The following is a 27283-nucleotide window of genomic DNA, read 5'->3' as shown; positions in this document are numbered from 1 at the left end:
GGTGCAAGGATGTATAGGTTGGTGCACCACAGCATAAAGTGGACCAGCATAGGGACAAGTAAAATAATGCAATATTTTAGTATATATTGCACTATTCTGCTCTCTCACTTTCACACAAAGCAGCACAGCGGGTACTCTTACCCTGCTTCAGAAGAATCATCAAACCAACCACATGAAATTCTCAGCCTCCATCACCTCTGAGGTCAAAACCATTAGTCCTTTGGCTGGTATGACAGTGCCACCACCAGAATGGCACTACTATGCCATTATGTCACAGTTGCTCCACATCTCAGCTGCCTCCTCAAAACAGTTCAATCCGGGATCATCAGTGGCACCTCAACATAGCTTGAAAAGCCACAAATTAACCAGAGCCAAGCACAGTTCAGTCTTCTTGATACTGGTGTGGGATAAAGGAGATCACTCTTGTGCTAGTTCCTCCTCATACACCGCATCGGTTCTCTGTCAATCTGAGCATCTACAGCAGCAGGAAGAGAGCCTCTCCTATGTGTTTCAACTTACAGTCCACTCAGATATCCAACAGCAGAGTGTTGCAGGTCTTCCCCAGTTGTACCATCTGTGCCACACAAGTTTGTAGTTTAAGCATTTACAGAGCACCATAAGCCAACAGCCATAGAAAGAAAACATTGTTCCAAATGTAATCAATATAAGTTTGTCATTGTACTAACACAGTCATTGCTATCACTGGGATAAGGTAAAGAGATTGATTCCAGACTAGTTTGTTGTTTGGAGAGGAGATACTGTTTGAGAAGAGCTACTAGTTTTGTAGAGGCCGGGTGTATTTTCTGGGACGATGTAAGTATTAAGTTGGGATCTTGGCATGGTTACAAAGAAAAGTTCTAATAGTGGGACAGTGTCATTTGGAGAAGATTGCTAGCGACGTATATTTTTTAAGTGTTTGACTTTGATGGCGGGAATTATATTTTGTGTGGAAGAACATAGTTTAATTGAGATGGTATGTTTCAAAGGGAGAGTATCTTCCCTTCTCAGTACTGCTGCAATGCATTAATGCAGGAACAAACAGGTCCTCTGATGAGTGAGCACCTACACTTGTAAATTTCGATTTAAAGCACTGGCTATACTGTTATACAGCGCATGTGCACCACAAGCAACTGCTAAGTCAGTGAAATCAAACTCAGCCAGATTACAATGCACAACAACATTTTCCTGCTTATAATTTGCATTTAATGTTTTGGCATATTCACAGGAAAGACAGTGGTCGAAATACAATAATGACTTATTCATATTTGTACTTTTGCATCAGATTTCCAATTTGTTGTTGACATCCATCCCCTTTTAAATGTAACTGAAAATCTGCAGTTCAGTGACTATAGAGCACAAAAGACTGACTCAAAATGGCACCTTACATTTACGGAAATTGAAATCCACATCTAGAATCTACAACAAAGCACATGCAACAAATGATAGCAGAACTTTTCCTTTATTGACAGGGTGAGTGTATAAAACAATTACAATTCGCAGCAATGTTTAATAATGTATAGGAAAATGTTTTAACAGGTATTGTCAGTCTTTCTGCAACTTGACAGGGTTCAATCATCAGCCTTCAAATAGAACTAGCCTTCTTCAGATATGTTGCTAGCCCCAATCAAAACACTATTGCACATTTGTGTTTCTTTCTGGTGCTCTAAATAGCCAGCTGGTGCCTTATATTACACTCATTAAACGGCACTAGTCATTACTTAGATCTTCTACTACACAATGTGGTAAACCAATTGTATGAACCCTTTAGTGAGGCCGAGGACTGTCTCAGTTCAACAATGTAATGATTTCAGTTAAGGTGTGGGGACCATTTAATTATTACATTTAGACAAAGAAGCATAGCTCCTATGCAGTCATCGTGCACAAAGGACTGGAATAAACTTACGTTGTAAAGCAATGTCAGTGACTAGTTAACTAAGATACTAGAAACCCGCAGTCTTCATTACATACATGGACAGAGGTTAGCAGGAGGCAGCTATTACTGCTATTGGCTGTACTTCCCAATCTGAGAGTGGACACTCTTCTGCTCAGTAGGCAGGAGAAATGGTGCTTGGGGTGTGCTACATGCAAAAGTGCCCTAGTTGTTTTCAGTGCTGACCTTGAATACCAATTCCATAACAAGCCAGCAGTGGAAACCCGCAATCAATCAAACTTCAGATCAGCGTATAGCAGCTTCACCTTTTGACAGCATATGAAACTGCTGGGTATGGGGTCCAGGGAGTTCCTTCCACTTCTCATAGACAGTCTACATCAGTGATACTCAAAGTGCGGCCCAGGGACCGCACGCGACCCTCCTGACCTTTACATGCAACCCCCTCCTCAACAGCAACACTAGACTGCTTTTTACTCAACTCAGCACTAACATCAAGAAGATGTTATGTAAATAGGCATGCATTAATTTAAAGGGTAATTGAAGTTAAAGAAAGAAAGTAACTAGGGTGTCCAGCACCAGTTAACTTTAGGAACACTTTGATTTTTAAAGACATCTGGCAGAAAAAGTGTAAAAATATGAAGTCTCTTCAAAATTCAAAAAGTGGATTTCATTCACATGCAGAACTGTTTCACCTTAGTACATCAAATTATAACAGTGCATTGAGAAGTATTTTTTTTAAAGTGATAGTTTTCAAACATGAATTTAGAAGCCTTCATTCCTCCCCCCCAATCCTGACAACAATGTGAATAGGGAATAGAGGCAAGTCTGATGTTACGTGCACTCTTTGGGTGGCCTGGGTTCCGATTATATATGAACAGCATTATAGTTTATTACATCAAACAAAAGAGAAAGTTTTGTACACCACACATTTTTTTTCTGAAGTTTTATATAGCACAAACATGACCCGAAATTAGATAATCTGACCTCGGAGGCATGTCTGCCTAGCACACGTTTGTGTATGGCCTAAATGTGCGGCCAGGTTCCTCTCTGTTTTCATGTCAGAGCAGAGAGGTATTACTCTAGTAATCCTTCTCTGCTCAGGCTTTTCATAGGGCAACCACTTCAATATTTGATAAAATCCCTATAGTAAAGGAATTTGTTTATCTTTTCCGCTACACAGTTCACAGGAGAAATACAATCGCATGTGAAAAGTTAGGATCGATTTTTTCTTTTATGTGGACATAAAATTGGTGTTCATTATTGTTTTTTTTTATAGTTTAGCAGTAACACGTTTATATGCCAGGAGCATGCATAGAAATCAGTCTAGGTTTTGCTTAGAACAGTCAAAGGCCAGGAGTCAGGACTCCACACAGGAAAGAGACATCTCTGTTTTATGCCCTGGGTTTAGGCCAATACTCCTAACAGCAAAGATACTCCTAACAAAAAACAGAGGGAGAAATAGAGGCGCAGGTCTGTTCCAGGCTTTCATCTATGCATTAGCTTTGAAAACTCTTCCCCCAAAAAAAGCTGGCAAAAAGGAACATAAAATTCTAAAGCCAATCTTGTTTACTTAATTGGTCGCAGACTGCGTTTTAATAAGCTAAGAGGGGATAAGGAGTGGGTTAAAAAGTTGGGGGTCTCAAAAAGGGCTGCGGCGTATGAAGGGTAACTAAAAATCGCTTATGAGATATGTGAACTAAGGGCATGTCTTTATATGGATTTTAAAAGACTGATGAAGATTTCCATATATGGTGCCTGAAAGGTTACCCAATACCAAACACTTCCTCCAGAGAGTCACGACTTTTCATATTTTTCCTCTGCAGCCAATCCCAGTGCTATTGGGCAATGCATGTAAACAATACGTGAGCACTAAGTGACGCGTGTATGTCCCTCTGCCACCACTGCTGTCCACTCTTGCTTGCACAGACTGTCCTTGTCTCTGATTAATTCTTTTTGTTTCTAGGCCATGAGGACTCGTATTTTTTAGCCTTCACTTCATGCACTGCATTAAGATTTATTTGAGCATTTGTTCTTCAATAGCATGGTTTGCTGATAATTTTAAGCTCTTCTTTCCTGAAGCATCTTGGTCGCCATGTAAGTGACTAATCCAATTTAGCCTTAATTTACTGTGCGTCATACTCATCGAACTGTACACTACCTTTCAGCAATTACTTACATATATCGGTCTGACACCTCTTCAGGCCGCGTGTTCAGGTCACAATATGAGGCAATAATGCATAATCAATGTTGAATGAAGAATAGTTGAATCTAGGCTTTCGTTGTTGGATTGCTGGAAGGCGTATCACTATTTGAGGTGTTATGTCTACATTTCACATTGAACTTCCATAGTATTAATGTAGTCACTCATGGGAAAAAAGTTGACTTGACTGCTAGCCATTAGCAAGTAAAACATCAATGGGTACAAAGGAAAGATACTGATTGCAACCAGCTACATTTTAATGGGGTGAACCATCCGTATTTATATGGACATTTTTTATTTCTCATCCATAGTCATTACTGTGCTTGGCTAATCTGACTGTGCATCATGCAGTTGAATATCCTTACAAAGTAACAAATGCCTTCTGTGTGTTCTTCTGGAACATAGAATCCCTACACGAACCACCTACATGACGACTCATCGGTTCACAAGCAATAAAGGGCTCTAATGCTGTGATAACTATATTATTGTGTAAATTGGACCTTAGCATGAATGAACAATCCTCTTCATTACTTGGTCTAGGTAGACTCCTTGTAAACTGTCCATTGGGTCTTGCACAATAAAGTAAATCTAACGCCAACAGTGTGTGAAAAGGTGAACATGATACTAGGTCCTTAGGGTCTAAAGAGTTGGATGGGAGTAGTGTGGGCAACTGGGTATTTCATTGCTTGAATTTCTTCTGCTTTTTGAGACACACCATTAGACAGTGCTAGGTAGGAGTGGGTAGAGTAAAAAAAGAAGTGGAGATGTTCCATATGATTACTTGTTAGTGTAGATATGAAAAAGACATGCAGATTCCTAATTTTCACACAAGATCTTTCCGTGTTTTGCATGATCCCCCAAGGCTTGTCTCGTGAGACTCAATGCAAGAAGAAATCCCGGATCCTTGTTGCCTCAATCCAGGGAATGTAAGCTGAGGTGCGGGTAAACACGCTGGGTTTGTTCTCCACGGTGCATCCAATGGGCCCAAAGCTTACCACGCCATGCACCTCCCACTTTTCTTTTCCAATCTGGCACACCAGGGGCCCGCCGGAATCCCCCTGAAAGAAAGACAATTTTGGGTGAATCTATATGCACGTGACAACTACTTTTTAGAAGAAAGCTTGCAAAAAATGCATAAAACACCTATAATATTGATAAATAGCCTGAAATGCCATAAATGGCTTTATTGTACTCTTATATGCGTTTAAAATGGTGAACGGTGATCTACGCAGGCCCAAAGAAGGCCTCTGGATTAGATCCTCAAAGTATGGTTTGGATTAAACTATGTAGAGGTACAAGACACACAACTTACTCTGTCCAGACCTAACTGCATTCAGAACTCCTATGGTTAGTGGGTGGTTGCGCCCGTCTGCCCACACCAGTGCTGCGCTGCAACCAACCAATACTTAAACAAATGTGCGGTACGTGGAGCACATCCTTTGTTTTGTGTGATGCATGTATATTTCTGGATATAATGTTGTATGTTAGTTTCAGCAAAGCAAATGTCAGCAAAGAAACAGTTTTAGGATGGTTATCATATGTGTATAAATATAATCATACCAAGCCCCACAGTAAAATACATAGAATCTGTGCTACAAAATAAGAACTTGCTATAAGGATTTGTCAATTGTGATAACAGATGTGATGGTGCTCAATGCATGCTTCTAGGATTCAAATTGTTTGGTGTTGGATTTTTGACACAATTTTCCAATGAGCGCAAGCATTTTAGTTTTAAAAGTTTTAATTGTGTGAGGGATCCCTGGTGGTGGTCAGGGTAGAGGACATCGGTGTGAAATTCCAGGATGTATAATGAGAGCAACATTTTATTTTCAGAGTTCAGTAGGTGTGTGAAGTCACTGTTCGTTTGATTTAGGAATGCTGAGTGCCAATAGGCTAGTGTTTGCATTTTGCGGTACGTGTGTTTGATGGTGGTGCAGGAGTGGGAGGGATTTAGAGAAACATGTACAACAACATGGTAAGAGAGTGAGCGACTTATGGTATTTGGGAAGTGAGAATTAATGGAAGTCAAATTAAATTAAGTGAATATCGATAATATATAATCCTATCGGCAGGGCTTTAAGTGGGATGAAAAAACTGGGGGGTCTCTCAAAGGTGCGTGGTCAATGTAATTAAGAGTGTGGCTTAAAAACACGTAAGCTAAAAATCTGTGCTTAGCATAGTGTCCCAACCGACTTGTATTTTGCTGTTTCTGTCATTGCATCCAGATATATTACACAAGTAGCATAATACCTACAACAAGTCAGGACTATTGGCTTTGTCAATGGTTGTTAGTTGCATAAGATAAATAAGCAGCAACGATGGCTTGTATATAATATTGAAAAAGCTTCCACTTAAAGCCCACACAACAATGTTGCTGCTCCTGAGTTTCAAAAAGAGAAGGGAAACCCAGAGAGAAAATGACATCATGCCGGAACTTATTCACTAGCGAGAAGTGAGCAGTTTGCGTTGCGCACATGGATGTGCCTGCTGTCACTGCAGTCCGGAAAAAACACAGACCACCTGTTCCAGGGCACAAAATAGAGCCATAGAGACCTGTTTCGAGGCCCCTTTAAAAAACTGCCGGTGCTCATCAGAGGTGAGGCACAGCCCACTTAAACCCCTGCCTATTGGACAGTTCTTAGGAAGGTGACCTTCAGCCAGTCCTCGTTTTTTAGCCAACAGTAATACACACATTTACTCACTGTGTCCATTATACATGTTGGCCTCCTAGTCCCAGAATGCTCCGTGCGCTGTGTGCTAAAGCACCCTACTCATGAAACATGGGCAGTTAACAGCTTCGTGTTTTCAATGCCCAAATAAATGTCCCTAGTATTTACGAAATTCTTTATAACTTATTAGAACAATAAACGTCAGAAGTCAGTTAAGAACAGAGAGGTTTACAAGCACCGTCCAACGTTTTACTAAGAGCATCAGTTTGCTGCCATATCATATGGATAACACATAAACAACGCAAAGAGTTCACACTGCTGGGACAAAGAACAACTGAAGAGGTGTGTGGAATAGAAAGGGGGCATAAGAGTCACGAACCCACCTTACAGGGCACTCAGTATCTTATTGCGTCAACCGAGCAACAATATTTTTGTTGAATAATGCGTGTCACATATTTGGTCGCCCAGATGGACTGTATCCCATCCGCCAGAGCCTAAAGCAGGCCAGAGTATCGAATCTGATTATATCACTTTCTTATTTTATTCACTTTGGTAAATATAAAAATCTGCTTCGCAGTATTGAAAATAATTTAGGAAGAATTAGGGTTTTACAGAGTGGGATAAAATAAACCAACCGTTCTCCCCTCTCCCAAACTAGCGGCTCCAACTCCATTCAGAGAAGAACCGGTTTCTGACAGTGGCTGTTCAAATCTTTCTTTTAGCTCTACCTATCTTGAATTGTAAGTAAGGTAATCCTCGCCAGTGTAGGCCTAACTGTTTGACGTCCAATGGCCTTCCATGAAGGCAATATTTGACGAAATGCATTCGCGTGTTAATTCGAAGATCTGAAACATTTTTCAGTTTTCTATTAATGGCGTACTTTACGTGTGCATATGTGGCATAAGACATTTTTATTTGCAGTTTTATATAGCTCGAACTCCACCCGAAGGTATTGGAGCGCTATACATGAGCACCAGTTACGTTACACAAGGACACATTAGGCAGGGGAAGATTATGTGATCTGCCCAAATCACAGGATGTGGAGCGGACGCTGAGGCTCGTACCTGGTTCCCCAGCTCCAAAGGCGGCAGCTCTGGCTGTTAGGCCACATCCTCTTGTTTTATTTGTTTATTCAAATCTGGTAATTCGAGAACTAAAGTAGAATAGTTTGCCTCTACATTAAGGAGTGTGTCTCCGACCTCTGCTTGCCTTCTTTACTACGTCAGGTAAAGTGTCTTGGTTGGTGGTCACTGGCAGAATTTTGGACTAATATTTCCAATACCATTAATCTGGCCAGCAATGAGATGCCCACAATTGTAATTTCTTCAGATTACATTTCAATTCACCATTTTGTTTAGGAAAGTTGGTCTTATAAAGTAACGCATATTTTTTGGTGTTGCTTTCATGAGTTTGTTCCACATGTGGTGGGACCCAGGTGAGTTTTGGGGCAGATGGCAATATTTTCATTTCAACCTTTCTCAAACAAAAGTTGAGGAGTTGAGAATTTTTGACTTATTGCTATTTCTAACTACTTGTTACTGCCTCTTGCAAAATTTGCTCAACTTAAATGGAGCCTCTGGTCTCAAGCCTACTTCATCCTTTTAGTTCAGCCCTTATCAAGAGTTAGTCAGAGCGGTATCCTCAGGTGGAATATGTTCTGCCTGATCAAAAATGGTCCAGTGTTCCCTTACTGGATTTTTCAGGATTCGAACACCGAACCCAATTTTTTGGGATGGAAAGTGCAACCTGTAAAATCGCAAGCAACTTTGCCAGCACCAGCAGTTAAGCCTCATACCCCAGTCCCTGCCAAGTGTTTTCTTTGGCTAGAGGCAGCAAGCAATGTCCACCGCTTCCTAAACCATTCTTCCCTTTCCCTACCCTAGCCTCTAAACTTCACTCCTTCCGGCCCCACCACTGAGGAAAGCAACTGGTCCTATAACCATATGCTCAGAGTAGGTGGTAAGTGACAGGATGAAAGCCCCCAGAATAGGGAATACTGTGCAGAATTCAGCACTGTATTTTCATGTTCGCACTGTTATTCCCTTTTCCAAGGGGTTTAGTTTCTAAAAGGCTGAATTCCATGTGGGAATGCTGGCCAGTAAAATAATTCCACCTAACGCGCATTCAAGGCCTTGGTCAAAATGAGGACTGCATGGCCCTCTGAACCTCCTCATTTGGAAGTGGGACTAACCTTCGACATGACCAGGTAGCCAAAAGGCGTTCCCAGCCGCAGCTCCTGGCCCAGGGCCTGGATTGTGTTCCCCCTCATGGCCAATTGCCCAAGAATCCTTCACAGATTCCTTCCTCAGTTCTAGACCAAGATCCCCTTTTCCTCACGTGCTGGGTCAACAAGAATACAAAGGGACATATTTACAAGCCCCTATCGCCACCAGAACATTTTTTGACGTTGTGTTGGCTATACGTGCTTTGCCTTATTTACAAGGCGACGTTAAGCCACTTAAAGTGGCTTAATGCTGCCTTGTAAATAAGGCACTCTTCAATGCTATACTTAGCGTGAAATGGGTGGGCAATGGGTGTTGCAGTGGGTATTCCGCTGCAACACCCATTGATTTTGATGCTGCCCCATATTTACAAGAGTGGCGTAAATATGGGGCAGCGCCAAAATTAGGACAGGGAAAACCTGGTCTTTACAGGGCGCAGCGAGGAGAAATGCAATATATAGCCTCATTTTTGCTGGTTTTATGTGGGCTGCATTGTGCCGGAAACATAAAGACAGAAATACGCCATGAATGCTTGTTTATGTTTAGGAAGGTTTCCATTCCTGCACATAAAGAATCATTTTACAAATGACGAGTTGCAACTTCTATGTGTGCTGAACAAAGCAGCACACATAGAATTTAACAATCGCCATTTCAGATTGTTAATGTGAAGGAAGGGACCCCTTCCTGCACATACACAATCATTGCCCATAAAGCAGGAACCCTTGCATTATGGTGCAAGGGTGCCTGCGTGGCGCTAGGCAGCTGAAATTAGCACCAGTGCGGGGAAAATGCAGTGCTGCACCATATTGTTGTAAATACGGTGCAGCCCTGCGTTTCAGAAGTGGCAGAACGCAGCGTTAAGCCAAGAAGGTGAAAACCCAGCTCCATCACTTCTTTGTAAATATGCCCCAAAGTTCTTTAGGACTTTCGGAGCTGCAGTTGTTCGGAGCTGCAGTTGCTGAAGCAAGAAGGATTTGTTTGTAAGGAGCGTGGTCTCTCGTCCCTGAAAACACAACGAGGATGGTTTACATCACAGCGTTGCACCTCCCTGTACCAGACATGATGCCTGGAGATGTACAGGCCTCTTTGTTGCATGTAGCTCTTTCTGTTGGGATTCAATGATGCATATAAGAGTGCATTATTTACAGAGACTTGAATATGGTATAAACATCTGGGTGCGAGATCTAGGGCCACATAGAGTGATCCTTTCTATACCTTTTTGAGACCATACACCCAAATGCTGTAAAGGATAATAATGAAATGCTTCTGAGCATCTCTGACCCCACACAACCATACCACATTTAGACATACTTTACCACAACCATAAGAGCTCTTTATTCTAATCCACGCGACCTGTTTGCCCACCAGTACTGTTTTTTTAGCATCAGGACACCCCAACGGCTTATCAGCTAGCCTTAACAAATTTGTTTAATTCATCCATTTATTCAACCATTAACTAAAGGGCTTGAGGCGGACCTGCTTGTTCACAGGATATAACCACTAAGTATGATCCAGAATCTATGGGAGACCAGTGAAGAGTCATTTAATAATTGAAATATTTTCACAAAGTGCATTCAGATCACCGGCACAGCTGGTCAATTTTTCTATTCTAAATTCATTGTATCTAATTCTTTCAATTTGTTGTCCAATAATTTAACCGCATGTCGTGCTTTACAGGCAAACAGAACAGCCCATACAATCTCATTTGTGCAAAAACCCTACAGTCTTCACTCAGTTACATGTCGAAATTGAATTTAAAGTGCTTTTCCTGGAAGTGCATGGCTAAGCTGCAACCTACATGACAAAGCATCTGTGAGCTCCATGTTTATTTCAAAGACTTCTACATAGACTATAGGCCAGATTATTGTCTGGGACCACTTTGCTCTTTCGGGAGGCAAATGGAAACCCTATAGTACTAGCCAGACCTTTATGGTCTGCCAGTAGTGCAGCTGGTGCAGTGACACCAAGGCCCTGAGGCGGGAGGGGACTCAGTCTTCTCTGCTTAAAATGCAGTTATTTTAAAACTGCCCTTTCAGAATTTTCAGACACAGAGTCTGTCTGGAGTCTATATTTCGACAGGGTGGGAAGGGGAAGGGTAAAGAGGGAGTCGAGGATAATGGAGAAATGGAGAGGAGATAGGAAAGGAATGAAGGAAAATTAGAAGGTGAAAGAAAGAAAGGAGAGGAGGAAGGGAAAACAAGACCGAATGAGAGAATTACTTAAGCATCACAGAGAAAGAAAAGGGAGATAAGGGCAAGCGAAAGGGGCAAAGGAAAGGGAAAAGAAAGGGACCAGAAATAAGGATACTGGGAGATAAGAGAGGAAAACGATGTGTACAAGTGATAGCAGAGGGGTAAACAGCTGCTTACAGAGTTTAAGGAGGAGAGAGTGAAGGGAACGAAGGAGAAGAGAGAGCTGGAGATAGGGAACAGAGAAGGAAAGACAGGTAGAATGAGGGACATAAAGACCCATAGTCCCTTAAGAATTCCCTATTCTAGGAGGTAGTTAGTGCAGCAGGTACAGTGACACCAAAGGCTGATGAACTAGGTCTAACCTCCTCATAAATGTCAATTCACCAACATTGAAGGTTGTGTGGAAGCGTCACCATACACATATTGAATATTGAGGACATTACAGGGCTCACTCCGTCACACCACCATCCCCTCACCGCTTCTGATGTTGACCTGAAGGACCAGGGGAAGAGGAAGGTTGTACCAAGCACAGACAATAAATGCGTTATCAGCCCTGTTTACTTTCTGTTCCTGCTGGTGCTTTTATGACTTGCTGCGACCAGTGGTGGCAAGGGACACGTCAGGATTACAAGAGAAGTAGCATAACCGATTACACCCCCCCCCCATCCATAATTGACACGCTTGAGTCTTCTGCTGGTGGTCCAGCTATAAAAGACAAACGCAGGCTGAGTTTGCTAAGTTATGACCCTGGCTTCATCACATTTCTTTCTGTCCCCTGGTTGAGCCTCAAAAGTGTGGTGACGACATAAACACTATTTTTTGCAATCTAAGTCTACTGTAGGACCTGCACAGTATGGTTATACCCTAAGCAAAATTTGTGCTTGGCACCCTGTAAATGAATATTACAATACACCACTGTCTGCTTTCCCATCCACAGTCTAAGGTCAATTATGATGTTGGGTTAGTGATTATTGTACATTATTATGTGCAAACATGCAAATATGTACTTAAAATACATATAAAGAAGCTGCTTATCTAATATTTTTGTGGTTTGACTTAATGATGACGGTTAGACTGCTATGAGCACAGGGAAGACAGTATTAAGTATGTGTTAGTGAAGATTAACATTCTTAATTCACCTGCCCATGCCTTGCTGCATTGAACAGCCATTGAAACAGGGTTCGATAGCTCAGTGGGTTACTATGCCTGCTGCAGTTACATGAGATTAAGCTTCAGACTAAGCCTGGGAAGAGCTTGCGGAGTTGTGCTACTTGGAACTCTGCAATGTGACAAAAAAACTCCACCAAGCTGCACAAAGCTCCGTGAGCGGGGGAGTTGGTTACCTCATGCTGTTTGCACTGATTTTTAGTGCCGGGTTTTTGTCCCACGCTGTAAAATCAAAACAAGCGACATCTCACACAGTGCAAGAGGGCACTGCTTCTTTCTGCCGCTCGAGTAGAAGTTTTACTCGAGCGGGCGCTTCCTCAACGCAAACGGAAGGTTTCTCAACATGAGCAGTAGTGACCATCCGTGACCGCCAACGTTGAGAAATCTCACAGGGAAGTGGTCTAGCTTTGGATTTTCCTCATTTGTGCTTGCCAACTTACCGTTGGCGAGTGCGAGTGAGGGAAAAACTTAGCGGAGCGGAGTTTTTCAGAGCTCCGTGGAGTTAAAAAAACTCAGCAAACTCCGCGAATGGAGCAGAATTCACCACTCAGGCTTACTTTGGACCCACACATTTTATCTTTCAAAGGTTGATAAAATGAGTATCACTGAGTTGGGTAATAATAATACTTGCTTGTCACAGTGCTACAAATCTTCAAGATTTGCGGAAAGAGCTCTACAATAAGTAACACATTTTTATACCTGGCAAGCAGCAGGTGGGCCTCCAGTGTCACGTAAACCAGCACAAATCATTGACTCTCGCACACGGTCTCCCCAGAATTTCTTCTGCTTGCATGTTTTGAAATCTATGATGGGTAATTTCACCTGATTCAGAACTTCAGAGAGGGTGAGGTTCTCCTTTCCACCTGAAAAACACAAGAAACTCACTTCAAAGTATGCTCAGCTAACGTTTGTCCACATTGTGAAAACTGTAAAATGCAGATTGTGACAATAGCTCACTAGTAGAGGGTCTGATGCATATAATGCTACCACTGCCTAAACGAAACAAAATCTGAACTTATAGTATGTATACATAAAATATGCTTGGTTAAAAAGAGGCACAGTTTTCACATATTCAAAGTCATTATGCACCTTCGAACGTGTGCAAATTGCCCTCAATTAATGTATAATATGCGTAATGCTTTCAATTAAAAGTGTCAGTTCTTCCATAAAACGTATAGTTAGGGCATAGTTCAGGTTCTAAGAAAGTGGATTAATATTTGGGGGTGGGTGGCGACTGCCCACCTCCAGGACTAATAATTCTTGTTAGGGCGAACACTCAAAATCACTAAATTAACATGAACTCACCCCCCTGGTAGGTATGGCACAGAGCAGACAGGCGTAACTTAGGGCAATGTGCAAAGTATTAATGCAGTACAAAGACAGTAATAAAGTCAAAATACCAAATGATAAAAATCTCAAACTAAATTAGAATAATAGAGTCAAATACAGTAACCAAAATGACAGAAAAAAAAACAATAAGGTGAGCTAGAGATATGAATTTTTAAAGATTTAAGTAAAAACAAAGCCAAAGGCACTAAGTGCCAGTGATAATCTCTGGAAGCGGTAAACTGGGACCTAGGCAAGATTTGAGATCAACCCCAATGGAGGCCGGGTCCAATACACCAAGTGGATTTAACTCAGTAAAAGTCTGGAAGTCAAAACAGTTTCTAAGTCTCACTTCAGAAAGGGATGTTGTTACTTTTTGGAAGAAAATCTTTGACATTTTCTGTAAGTTTCAATGCAGAATGGCTCTTTAACACTATTATAGAAGAAAAATCCTCCGCATGCGGGACGTTGCTGAAATTGTGCCGCAACCATGGAACCGAAGGCCGGATACCTGAATCAGGTTGGTTCCAGTAGCTCTCTGGATCTTTGGAGATGTTCTGCTGAAAATATTCTAAGTCCCAACATTAAGTGGGACTTAGGGCTTGATTTAGATCTCGGCATACGGTTTACTCCGTCACAACGATGACGGCTATCCCATCAACCGAAATATAAATCCCATTGTATCATATGAGATTTATATTTCGGCGGACGGGATATCAGTCACCGTTGGATGGAGTAGCCCATCCACTGAGATCTAAATCAGGCCCTTAGTCATTTTTCCAGAGGTGTATGGACCTTTGAGTGGGACGAAGCTGGCATCCAGTCCATGCTGGGGAACTGCTGCTCAGATATTTCTTCCTGTGTGTCCCACTGAAGCTCTGAAGGAAAAGTTTTCAAAAGTCCAAACTTTCTTCTAGTGCCAAAACAATTACAGGAGTACACTTCTAAGGAAGGCCCCCAGGACCCAAGGGGATGACATTTGGAGTCTCACAGGATGTCATGCAGAAGCCAGAAGTAAAGTTCAGTCCAGCCCAGCTTCCTCTGGTCAGCTGGGAACTTCAGCGAAAGTTGTAGCTTGTTGTGTCGATGTAGCCACATAGGAGGCCGGTCAACTGACACTTGGAGTTCATTTCTGTATTCTGATTAAAAGAGGGTACAGGTTCAGTCCTTCAGGGTTCCTCTTAGGTCACAGACAAGAGATCCAGTCCTCATCTTCTTCTGCAGGTTCAGAAAGTGTCCTGCGGATGGTGCCTTGAGGTGCCACATTTAGGCCTGACACCAGGTGGGGGGTGACTCTTGGGCACTTTCTAACCAATGGATTGAAAGTTCCCAGGCCCTGCCCCGCTTACCTTTCCTGTATTTCTGGTTTGCATTACTATAAACAGGACTAAAAGACAATGTGTCATGGTAATACCAAGATGGACATAGTCTTCAGCCACAATAAACATAGGCTCTGAGACCTGGGATGTGTAGTGGAGCATACTATGGAAATTACTTTTGTCCTCCCACCTCTAACATTAAAATAGAGCTTGAAACAGGCCCTGGACCCACAACAAACAAACATTTGAAATGCAATAAGTCTCGCTTTTGCAAGAGTTTGAGCCGTTGGCATTGTAAATGACAATGCCTTTTATTTATGTGTTTTGAAATCCTGCAAACGGTGCGTAAACTCACACTTTGTAATTATATTAGTTGCTTACGAGAAGCAAGGATGGCAGAAACTGCGCCTCTTTTACTGCCAGCTTTGCTTCTTGTGGTATCAAACATCTTGTATTAGTAAACCCACATTGATGGCAGTGATGGATTTATTATACATGCACCCAGAAGGCACCTTAAAGGTGCCTCTTGAAAACCTACTGGCTACTGGTGTGCTGACTGACTGGTTTTCGACAGCCTGCCACCTGTGACAAGTTTCTGACCCCCAAGTGAGGGTCTTTGCTCTCAGGAGGCCACAAACAAAGCCTGCCCGAGCAGAGGGTGTTTACAACCCCTCTCACAGGATGACCAGCAGATTAGCATTCCAAATCTGGTTTCTCTTAAACGAGAGAAAGCCGACCCCCTTTGTCCAGACCCTTTGATTCCTGAACAGGCGGGAACATTAGCTAGTCAGATAGGGGTGTCCACTATCAGGCCAGTACAACCCCTAAGGTGGGCTACCTGAAGTGGGGTTGACTTTTCAGAGTTAGCCATCTTGGTGATGGCAAACTTAGGAACCTCGGGCAGAGTTGCGCCCACTTCCCACAGGAAAAGGTCAAATAGGGGGCTAAGGGACCCCAGGGGTAAGTAGCCCATTGACTCCCCTAACTCCCCTAAATTCAATATTTAGGGAAGCCCCTGGCACCAGAAACGCAGATCCTGATGACCTACAAAGAAGGAGGGCACTGAAGCGCTGTGGAAGCAAAGACTGAAGAAGAGCAACCTACTTGGCACCTGCCCTGCCAGTCTGTCTGCTGTTCCCCAGTGAATGCTGCCAAATAGGTCTCGTCCTGCAAGCTGTCATGTCTCCAAAGCCTGGGAGAACTCTTGTGGAGCAGCTGAACTGCTCTCCTGCATCCTGCAGGCACTCCAAGAAGAACCACGAGGACTCCGGAATCACCAAAACCCGACACAGCCAAGCACCACTGAACCCAAGCCCCCCAGTCAAAGTGGGCCAACAGGTCAGCGTGGTTCCCAAGCCTTCAAGAGACAAAGTCCACCTTGGGATCACCCCTCCTGAACTCTTCCACGTCGCCTGCAGCCTCTGTCTGGCGGCCCCCTCAACCGCGGGTGCTCCTGGACAAAGAAACCTGACACCTCAAAGACCCTCTGGCCACCCCAGCGTGAGGAGGGGAGGACCTTCGGTGTCCCCACAACTCCTAGAATCGCAAGACTTGAGCCCTTTGCTTGGTTTAATCAGACTGGCCTCCCAATCAAAACCTGCAGCCTCTTTTCAAGAAGACTGATCCCCATAGACTAACTTTGGGCACCCGACCCTGTATTGCACCCGGCCTCTCTAGTGCTGCTGAAGGTGAGCTGCTGGTGCTGCCTTGGACCTGGCCCCAAACTCATCTTAAGTCCAAGGTATTGGTATTTTAAGTCACTGTACTGTACCTGAATGCCGTACTTGTTTTTCCCCCTGTAGGATAACATTGAAGCTTCTGAAAAATGCACTAAGTGTCAACAACGTTCTCTTGAAAAAAGAACTTACCTGATCATATTAATTCCATTGCCTTAAAATATATACAAAGATATGTGTTATTGTTATACATTGGTGTGGATCTCCTTATTGAGTCATGTGCATCATTTATTGACTATTGAGTGTATTTGCAGATGTCTAACACTCCTCTTTGATAAGTCTAAAGTTGCTCAACCACACTAACCCCTAGATGAGCACCTTGGGATTGCTAGAGCAAGCACCTGTCCATTCATAAGGGAACCCCTGGACTCTTTGCACGATACACCTCATTTTGGTATATCATATAAAGAGGCAGTTTCCCACAACCAACAAGAGAAATACACTGCTCCAGAGTTGGTGACAGAGGGGCCTGCATGAAATGTCAGCCCCTCTCATTCTAGCCACTTGAAACATTCAATGGATAGCAAACAGCATAGAGGTTTGGAAATAACCAGCCCTTCTCCCTCAAACACAGATAAACATAGTTATACATACACAAGCACACACATGGAAAGACACACACACACACCCATACAGTGATAGGGAGTTAACGGGTCTATGAAGACCCAGAAGAGGAGCAGGAAAGCAGCCAGAGGAGCGTCTTTCCAACGCTGTTATAGTAGTGAATTATCAGTACTTGCTAGTAGTATTGTTACTTATTCCACGTGGCATAATATATAACGAGCTATTATCTCTGGCCACACATGACTGATACCTCTTGTGTCCCCCCAACCAGTCACCCAGCAGAAATGGCCTGGGCGGAGAATGTTCTCTCTTCTTGGTAAGCAGGCATAGTGGATGAAGTGGTTGGCCATGATGTCTCCTATTGGCTTGACCAAGGCTACATCGTAATCCAGCTCATTCTGGTGGGGGTAGAGAAAGCGCTCATGACGGTAGATACGCTTGACATGGTAGGCTTTCTCTGTGGGTTCGGTCATGTTGAGGTTATGCTTCCCCAAGACAATTCGCCAGTTTGCAGCATCTTCTGCTTTTCCCCTGATGAAAGAGTGAATATTGTTAAAACAAAAATCAGGTTAGCACCACACAAAGACAGGAGACCTGGTAAACTGGTCATTCATGAAACCACAAAACTAATACTAAAATACCCTATTCTAAGTTAGTCATTTCAGTACTAAAAGTATATTTTTTGGTCAGTTGTGTGTCACATAGGAAGCAAGGGAGTTTAATGAGGTTACAATTTGCAGTAACACATGGGAGGATAATTGCTGTTGTAACTTAATCAAGATAACTAAATAACTGACTCAAAACAGGGAAGAGACAATACATGCTATAGTTCCATCACTGGTGAATAATACTAATGTCCAGGATTACTCACGCCTGAGAGCTGCACTGCATGTGAACTGAAGCTTCCAAAGCCCTTACACCCATCTTTGTTCTCAATCAGCACAGACTCTCATCTTGGAACCTGGCAGTGGCAGTATTTAATTGTATTGTATTTAATACTCATTCATATCTGAAGAACTTCAAAGGCATATTACTACAAGAAACTGGGTCAAGAGCTCTGATACCCCGATAGAGTGCAACCCAATGGTTTCCAAATAAGGGTGTATGTGTCCGACCATAGGGCGCACCACTAACAGCAATCTCTTCACATGTATGTACTTCTGGGGAAGAGCCTACAACCAAATTTGATGAATGCTTAGATAAAAAAAATTGATAACATAGCCATCCGAGAGGACAACAATTACAGCCTATTCGTAGTTAACACCTTCTCCTACTTTGGAAGCTAAAATCATTCTAGGTAATTTAGAAAACATAATGCATTTGACCATGACCAAATATGAAAATTACATCCTGAGTGGCGACTACAATGCCAAGGTGATGGATTGTCTCCTAGTTTATTACATTGTATTGATTATTGACCGATTGTGATCTGGTCTTATTACTTGATTCATGGAGTAAAATGAACGTATGCTGATCATGCCACAATAGCCTGAGAATATTGAACAGTCAAATTAATTGGGACATTCTGAGTATGGCTAATAGATTGACTAGTAACGGAGAAGTAGTCATGGAATACACCTATGTTGATGCTGACAAATATTCTTTGGGTAAGTTCTTTGAAGTAGGGTGCCAATTAGAAAGTGATCACTTGTCTCAAGTAATCCCTTTAAAGGTGGCAAGGAGATTAACTATTAATGCAATCAATCAGAATGGATGAGGCAGGTTTATGACCTTTACAATGGGGTAAGCTATCCACTGAAGCAGTACAGACTTGACGTAAGGGAACCCAGGCAGGTTCACAGTTCCTAGAGATGAAGAGGCCATTAGAGCAATTAATCCATCAAATGCTCTTGGTCGGATGGATGGGCTCATTGCAACTCAGCGATTTGCTGAATTGTGTACAACGATTTTGAGTAAACTGCTCCTGTTGGTAAACAGGCATAATGTCATACCTAAAGCTTGGGAAGGAATTTTCATAGTTCCTATTTTTGGGAAGGGTTTGGGGAATTCTCCTGATAATTACATTCTCGATGCTCTGCCCTACTAGTAAGGTGTATGCCAGAATTATATTAAGCAAATTGCATGACTGAGTAGACAATGACTCTGCACTCCTGATCACCCCAATAAAGTTCCATAGAAATGCTAGCCTCAGTAGTAGAATGGTCTCTGTGAGCCAAGAAAGGTGCTTGGCTGTGCTGCGCATTATTTAATGCCAAACTTGTGTTTGATAATGTAGATGGCTCAAGATTGTTGCAGAAAATTTACAAACTGAAATTCTGCCATGAGTTATTGAATCCAATGTCACTGCTTTGTCAAGATACAAGGGCAGTGATATCCATGGGCAATCGGTAAGACAGCCAATGGACAACAGTGAAGAAAGACTGCTTGTAGCAATAATGTTTAATTTTATTGTGCTGATATGCATGACATTTTCTTGAATGTGAACGGCTTTTCACCTAAATTTGGAGCCCCCCATTTTCCCAGCTGGTTTATGGTGATAGTGTGGTCTTGTTAAGCCACATACCACAAGGCCTCCAACAATAAGAGTAAAATCTTACACTTCGAATATAACTGTAAGAAATTCTGCTGGAAAGATGGAGATTATGTGCTCCAAGCTGTGGTTGAAGAGAATTATCTTGATTTGATAATCAACCACAACTTGAGCTGGGGGCCCTTTAGACAGGCTAAAGAGGCAATGGCAAAAATAATCATTTTTGGAAGCCTTAAATGTAATCAGAAGACAGGAAAGAAATCACTGGAAAATCTACTAAAAACGTACAGCACTAAAGTGATCCCATTCTTCAATTTGGATGGAACCTTCTTTTAAATAGATTAATAAGCAGCCGCGGCCCATGCAGGTAAGAGAGGTGGGGTTGGGCTGGAGGGGGATTCGACAAACAACCGCGGGGAAAATTAAATAAATAATTTATTTTCCCTAGTCGTCGTCTGACGAAATCCCCCCCCCACTTGGCCCCACCGCCCTACCGCTCTTATGTGCACGGGCCACGGCTGTTGATAAGCAGGAGCGCACCGTGCTGAGTAATATCAAGTGGCTGCTTAATAGCATTCCAGTCCAAGCTACTAGACTGGAGGTGGGATTGTGCCCCACAAGGAACCTTGTAATTCAGCAGAGTTTGCAATTATTAGGCCATATTATAAGGGGTGAGAGGTATTTTGTACTAGGGCCCCTAGCAGATAACTTGTAATCAAATCCCCTCTTGCAACATTTTAATAGCTGGGCTGAGGAATTAGGCTTAATAGATTTTGTTAATAAGTGCAAATTATCTTCTTTGATTCTTGAAAAATTGATTAAGAAAGTTATGTTGATACTGATAGTACTAGATACCTTTTTTTGTTTAACTCTTTTTATTAAACTGCGCTCAGTATACAGTAAACACAGTATCGGCATAGCAGCAATCTGTTGGCATACGTGTTGATTAGCGCAAACAGTATCATCATTAAGGCATATTTGTACATTTGGAGTGGATTTTTTTATAACTGTTAACAGCTTGAGGCCACAGTCTGTAACGCATCAAAAAAACGGTGTTTATCCCATCCCCGACATCTTCCCCAAAAAACGTGCCAATTGCCCCACACCTTTTCCCATTTCTGGGGGCAACCTCTACTTTGATAGACCACCTGTTCCGCCCACTGACACCAATCTAAATCTGATTCACAGTCCTCCACCCGCGGGGGGATAACACTGGAGGTCTTAACTCCAAGAAATCAAATTTTAAGTTTGTTTTCATGAACTCTGGGTGTCGTCCACCAATGTACTGCAGAACTGTAATGGATTCAGATTTGTAAAGACTATTGATGCTTTTTCACTTTGTCCAGCACTCATTAATGGGTGTTGTAGGTTCCTAGAATGGGACACTCTCTGCTGTACACAGGTGCTGGCTTTGCTCTCTCAGCTAAGAAGTTCTTGGGCATTTTTTACTGGAGTGTGCTGCAACCGATTATGAAAGGACTCACTGTCTAACAGGTTATATTAGAGATTTTGGAAAACATAATAATGCTGACATTTTAGAATCCTTTAGAAAACATAGGGGCAGGGAACTGATTATTAGTATTTAACAAGTATAGAGAACTGATTATTAGTATTTAACAAGTTGTGGTCATTTCAACGTTTGTAATGAATTGCTATCTTTGTAAAGTTGCTGAATGGTTTGTATATAAAGCAAAGACACAGTTCTAAGGGTATTAAGAAATACATTGAGCTTGAGCATTAATGTAGAATGGTGGCTTTTATTGGATTTACAAAGTATTCAATTTCCAATCTGCTCCTTCGATGTCGGTATTAGTGAGGAGTAAGCCAATTCCAACTCCACTTATTACAAATATTATAAACTTGCAAGCAGAATTATTTAGGCTAACAGTCAAGAGAAATACTATGTGAACGACAGGTCAAACTTGAAGGCAAAGGAGGGAAAACATGTTATTGCTTGACTAATAAACCTCAAGTTTCCACCCTTGATAATAAAACCCTGGCTAATTTGTAAATGACAAACCTAAGAGAGATAAATGATAACCAGCAGGGTAAGACAGAAAACCAAAATCGACCCTGCCAAAAATGTTCAAACCAGCCCCACTCTGCAGGGTGCTGAAAATAGAATGGTTTCTTGCAGGCATGAATGGGTCATAGCTGAAAGCATACCCTAGCCTGCATCCGATTAGAGAAAATGCCAAAGTGGCAGAATTACCAGTCTTGATCTGCAAGCCATTTCTGCACCTTGCAACCAAAAAGTAAGTAAGCACCTACATTAAATGTGTTACTTTTAAAATCAAACTGGAATGGAGCATGTGTCTCTTCAGTCAGGAGTAAGAAGTATTCTGAAACAATTTGTTAAATTGGACGTGTGTCTCTTCAAACATTTTACCATACCTATAACCTACAGAACACTGCTAAAGTAACTGTGTAGGGAGCTATCCTGAGTACCCCACTGACCCTCTCATGCTTTCCACACTTTCTTTCAGAAAGTCAACTCTCAGTTCTTGGCTTTACACAGTAGCTTCACCATCTCTTATCTACTGTGCATCATTCTGTACTTCCTCTGCACCTCATAAACATGGCTAGTTGTGACTTAACTAGACACGATGGACCCGATTTACTGTACTTTGTGTTGGATTTGCCCCGCAAAAGTGACATAAACCCAACAAAAAGTGTTCTGGTGTGATTTACTTTCCAACACAAATCATGATTTGTGTTGCAAACTTACCTAATGTAATACAAAGCAGAGATACCTTTTGGGGGTTTCTGGAGCAGCTCCACTGGGTCAATTATAGGGTTACCTGGACCTAAGAGACAGTACTTAGGGAACAAGACTCACTCCAGCAGAGGTCACCAGCAAGGTGTAGTTCTGGTCTCGTTGGTACAAGTCACTCAGGAAAAAGGCCTCTCGCAGCTAATTGTGTTCTTGTAGCCACACAGGAGGTCATTCAATTGTCCCTTTGGATTCCACATCTTTTTTGTCCTGGTCCAAGAGAGAGAGAGCAGGTCCTGCCTTTCAGGGCCCCTCTCAGTCCACAGACAGCAGGTCTTCTGATCTTTCTCAGGCCTAGAAAGTGTTCTGAGGAGGATGCCTAGGGTAGCCACATTTATGCCTGGCACTAGCATGTGGATGAGGTGAGGTAACTACTGGCTCCTCCCTAACCAATTAGGTAAATGTTCCCAGGGGCAATCCTGATTACTTTTTCAGCAGCTGGTGTTTGCCCTATTGTAAACTATCCCACAGTGCACCTTACTCCTAAAATTCACGATGGAGAAACCTTTCCACTCATGTGCAGAGCCTCTGTGCAACCCCAGAGGTCTGGCCAGGAAAATGAGCAGTTCCCTTCTGTGTGGTCACTCAAAACCAGATCTGAGGGTAGTTTCGTACCCACTGGGTTTCTTGCTGACCTGACTGGGGGCACAAATGGCTTCCTTTGCCAGGTCTCACCATATATTTATGACTACACTTTCTGCTATGACAGCTCCCAAAGACAAAACTGCATCAACCTATAACATGTACAGGAAACAGCAAATAACACATTGAAAAAAATATGGACATTGAAACAGCATAGACATTGAAAGGCCCACTTCTAGCGAAATTGTACCATTTTTCATATTTCATTTATTTACTTTGAAACACCGGCCTGAATTGAAAATAAAATACCTGGTATAGTTTCATATTGTGATAACCAAGGCATATTGAAACTCACTACATTAAAGCGAGAGAGAGAGTGAAAGAGAACTGAAAGACACACAGAGATTTAAAGGCAGTAAGAGAGAGGGCATATTTAAGAACAATGTATTACATTTTAGCCTCAGCCTATGAACAGACACAAGTTCAGCTAGTCCAGAGGACTCTCCCATCTCCAATAATAAATAACCCTGACTAATTATTGCATTCTTCCTTGCGTATTCGAAGGTGGACTAAAGGTAAGGCATGAGGAGGCATCTGCATGGCCCAAGACCAATTTGTATCTCCCAGCTACCAGTCCAGCAATTGGTTAGTACTTCTAATATGGTAACTTACTTCTGGAAGCAGTGAGCAGCAGTGAGTACCCAGTTTTTGTGAATAAGAGTCCCACCACATACGTGAACATACTTCTTACTTCCTCTAGCCCGAACCTTAAAAAAATAGAAAAGTTTGAGTGTGTAGGATAACGTATGCAAAATTGCAGAAACACACTGGTAATTCTTTTAGCTATATCTGCAGACATAGTTAGCTTTTTGGTGTAAAATGCTGTCGATTCTTCAGAAAGCAACAAAATAAAGTATACAGAAAGATTGAGGTGGGTTCAGCCAATATATTGTTGAATTTTTGTGTGAGACGTTGCTTGGATGGCCGTCAGTCAAACCCATAGCAGTTAGTGGAAGATAACATTATTCTTTGATTGAATTTTCATTAAAGCTTTGGTTATTCAGCTAAAAGTAGTTCTTTACTGTGCGTGTAGCTATTATGTCTGCATTACAACTGAAAATGCAAGTCAGACCTATTGTCTTTGCCAATAGTCATTAACGTATTTATGTGTTTTTAAATAGAAGTTGAGGCCCAGTTTTACAAGGATTTTGCATCAAGTTTACTTAACATTTTGACGCAGACCCCACGCAAAATCCATTTTGGTATTTACAAAGCAACTCAAATGTCATTTTGAATTGCTTTGTAAAAAAAACAGTAACAGCGTATTATGCTGCCTTGCGTTACTTTGTGTCACGGAGGTGTAATATAGGTGGTGCATGGGCATTCACTTGCATTCACATATAGATTTTGAGGCATACCCATATTTACAAGGAGTTGAAGACATGGGTTTGTGCCAAAAGGATGCAATTGAGGCTGCATAATGAGGAAAAACAAAGTTCTTTCTCCTTCTTATTTACTCTTCGCACGTATGCTGCATTCTGCAGCAGACATAGGAAGAGAAAAAAGCCTCCAAGGATATTTTTTGCGCCCGAAGGTGTACCTTCCTGCACAAAAACTAACCTGACCATAAGGCTGGCATGGTAGCACTATTGCCAAGGATGCCTGCATTGGTGCAAGGTGACCACAAAGCTGGCATGGTGGTACTATTGCCAAGCATGTCTGCATTGGCGCAAGGTAGCCAAAAGCGTGTCAGCACAGGGAAACAGCAGAATTGCGCCTTTTGTTTGAAACTATGGCATGGTTCTGCTGTCTCCGTTTCACACATCACAGCAAAGCAAGTTCATTTGTTTGTAAATTCTGACCCGAATGTTTTTCTGCATTTTCGTATAGGTAAAATATGTATTGCACTGTGCTCACTCACCTGTGTCTTGCAAAGGTCTTTCTGAAATCTGCAATGGAGGTTGCCATCACTGCTCATACATGATGGTGATTTCATGCATGTTACAGAACTAGACTGTTTGTGAACAATACACAAATCCAGCATTAGCAGTCTGTGTGGCAAGGATCATGGGATTGTGGCAAGTGCCTTAATGAAAAATTAATGTATGTCAAATGCATCTTGACAAAAACCTTAGTGTCAAATATCCAATCATGCAACATTTTTACCATACCGTTTTATGACAGCTGTTACTGGCATCTCTCTGCCTACTGTCCAAGCTTCTCCACTATCACTAGGGATGCTCTTCTAGTGTAGGGTGTCAGTGCACCTTCATCATGAGCACTGCACTGCCGAGCCCCTCCCTATTTCCATGCCCAAAATAAATAAAGGTTTTTCCTGATTACTGATAAATCTAATGCCCAGTGTCACTTGCTAAAGTGACACTGGGCATCAGGTTTACCACAGCAGTAATCCACTTTGCAGCTTTCCTCATTTTGCCTGCCACAGCCTTCCACCTCCCTGTTGACAAGGAAGCCATTCACCCAGTAAATATTTTTTCCCTTCATCCCTTTTTTTCGCTATTGATTTCTTTATCGTAATTTAATCAAACTCATGATACTGCTTCAGGGATGATGTGGCAAGCTCTATGCAGATAATTTATTAACACGCAGACTGAATGAGATGGAACTGTTGATCATTGGCTGAATGAGCCAGCCAGCTGCGACTAATTTGTGGGGTGCTGCAGTTGCCCTTAATTTATGACACATGGCTGGCCTGCATTATTTACGGACTCAGTCCTCTGGTCTCCTTCCACTAAGGATACCAGGTCCCCTTTTTACATCCACCATTCCAAGCTAACCCTATCTTTGATGATCGAACTTTATCATGCAGCTTCCGCACCCTCACATTGCACCCTCACACTGAATAGTTTGATCCGGCCGAATAAAATGACATCATCTTCCCCATTATAAATCAAATGTAAAATCATTGAGAATGCTAAAGCACTGTAGTGTGGCCACCACCAAGACATGTGGCAAAGGCTAATCTTCAGTAATGTTTTCATTTTATCACAGTACATACATGCTGTGAAAAACATTGCAAGCGAGGTAAACATTTGAAATAAACATCTTCAAGGAGGCATCTAAAATCTTTGCTCATTGTTACTTTCTTTGTTGCAATAAATCCAGCATATACAATTTAAATTATTTTATGGGTGAGCCAGAGCAACTAAGGGACTTTGGAGTAGGGTGGAGTCCATATAGTTCATTTGTGTGTGTTATTTGTAAACCTTTAACTTTTCAAAGAATACAGTAAAGTCTAGTTATGCCTTTAAAAAGGACAGTTCGACGAATACATTGGCAACATGCTATTGGTTTTGAGAGGAAGTCTAAATTGGCAAAGGAAGCTTCAGATGTCTTAGTCCCGCCCCCTTCTCCCCTGCATTTCTATTCTCACCCTAATTTGAAGGCAACCATGTTGACGAATGTATTAATCTGCATTCTGTCAAATGGGGCTTTTACCCATACCTTTACACAATTCATTGTAGATACACAACTGAAATGAATTGCACAACACCACTCAGGATAAAAGTGAATTCCATTTATGCAAGCAGAATTACTGATTTACACAGGCATTCTAGACCACTTCGAGGGACTCCTCACTGATATATTCCAGAAATCAAGCTACCTCATAAGGTTCCAGACCAGAATGCTGAAACCTCTATGCAGTATTCAACTAGACCAGAGGTCTCCATCCTTTCCTGTAAAAAGCGCCACTTCTGTACAATCAAAACCATCACAAGCTACTTTTATTAGTAGTGTTGTAATGATGACCATATCAGTGCATAAGTGATCATCATATGCAAGATTATGAGCAGTGATCACCCCAGTTCATCAGCCATGGTTGCCAACAGTAATGTAATGAAGGCTTTGTCAATATGGAATGCCTCTATATGAATAATACATAACTGCCATAAAATCAATTCTGTCTTACCAACACTACTCAAATTACAGATTTAAATATATTTTGGAAATACAGCCATTTTTCTCCAAGCATTAGTTTATGAGTTCTAAAAATAAACACATTTTCATCTATAATACATGCTTTCTATTTTGGTAAACTTTTAATAATTCAACCAAGTAAAAACTTCTATTGTAGGATCTAGACTGCACACAGGAGAGCTTCTTTTAGGAATCTGGAGAGCTACCTGTAG

The 27283-nt window shown here is 42.0% G+C and overlaps 1 protein-coding gene across 1 annotated transcript in view; it reads right to left on the bottom strand.

Moving 5' to 3' along the window:
* Nucleotides 1-1443: 1443 nt before the first annotated feature.
* LOC146867871 (elastase-1-like) overlaps nt 1444-27283 on the bottom strand; it is a 75271-nt gene continuing 49431 nt past the window's right edge. Inside the window, exons 3-6 of the mRNA XM_085608584.1 lie at nt 23805-23899; nt 17537-17817; nt 13041-13204; nt 1444-5149 (exon numbers count right to left, since the gene is read on the bottom strand). Of these exons, the coding sequence (XP_085464710.1) occupies nt 4970-5149; nt 13041-13204; nt 17537-17817; nt 23805-23899 (720 nt within the window). The 3' untranslated portion in view covers nt 1444-4969. The remainder of the gene's footprint in view (nt 5150-13040; nt 13205-17536; nt 17818-23804; nt 23900-27283) is intronic.

This window comes from Triturus cristatus, chromosome 1_2, assembly GCF_964204655.1.
Source record: "Triturus cristatus chromosome 1_2, aTriCri1.1, whole genome shotgun sequence".
Lineage (NCBI taxonomy): Eukaryota > Metazoa > Chordata > Amphibia > Caudata > Salamandridae > Triturus > Triturus cristatus.
Note: the sequence above shows the minus strand (reverse complement) of the source record. Positions and strands in the feature narration are given on the sequence as shown.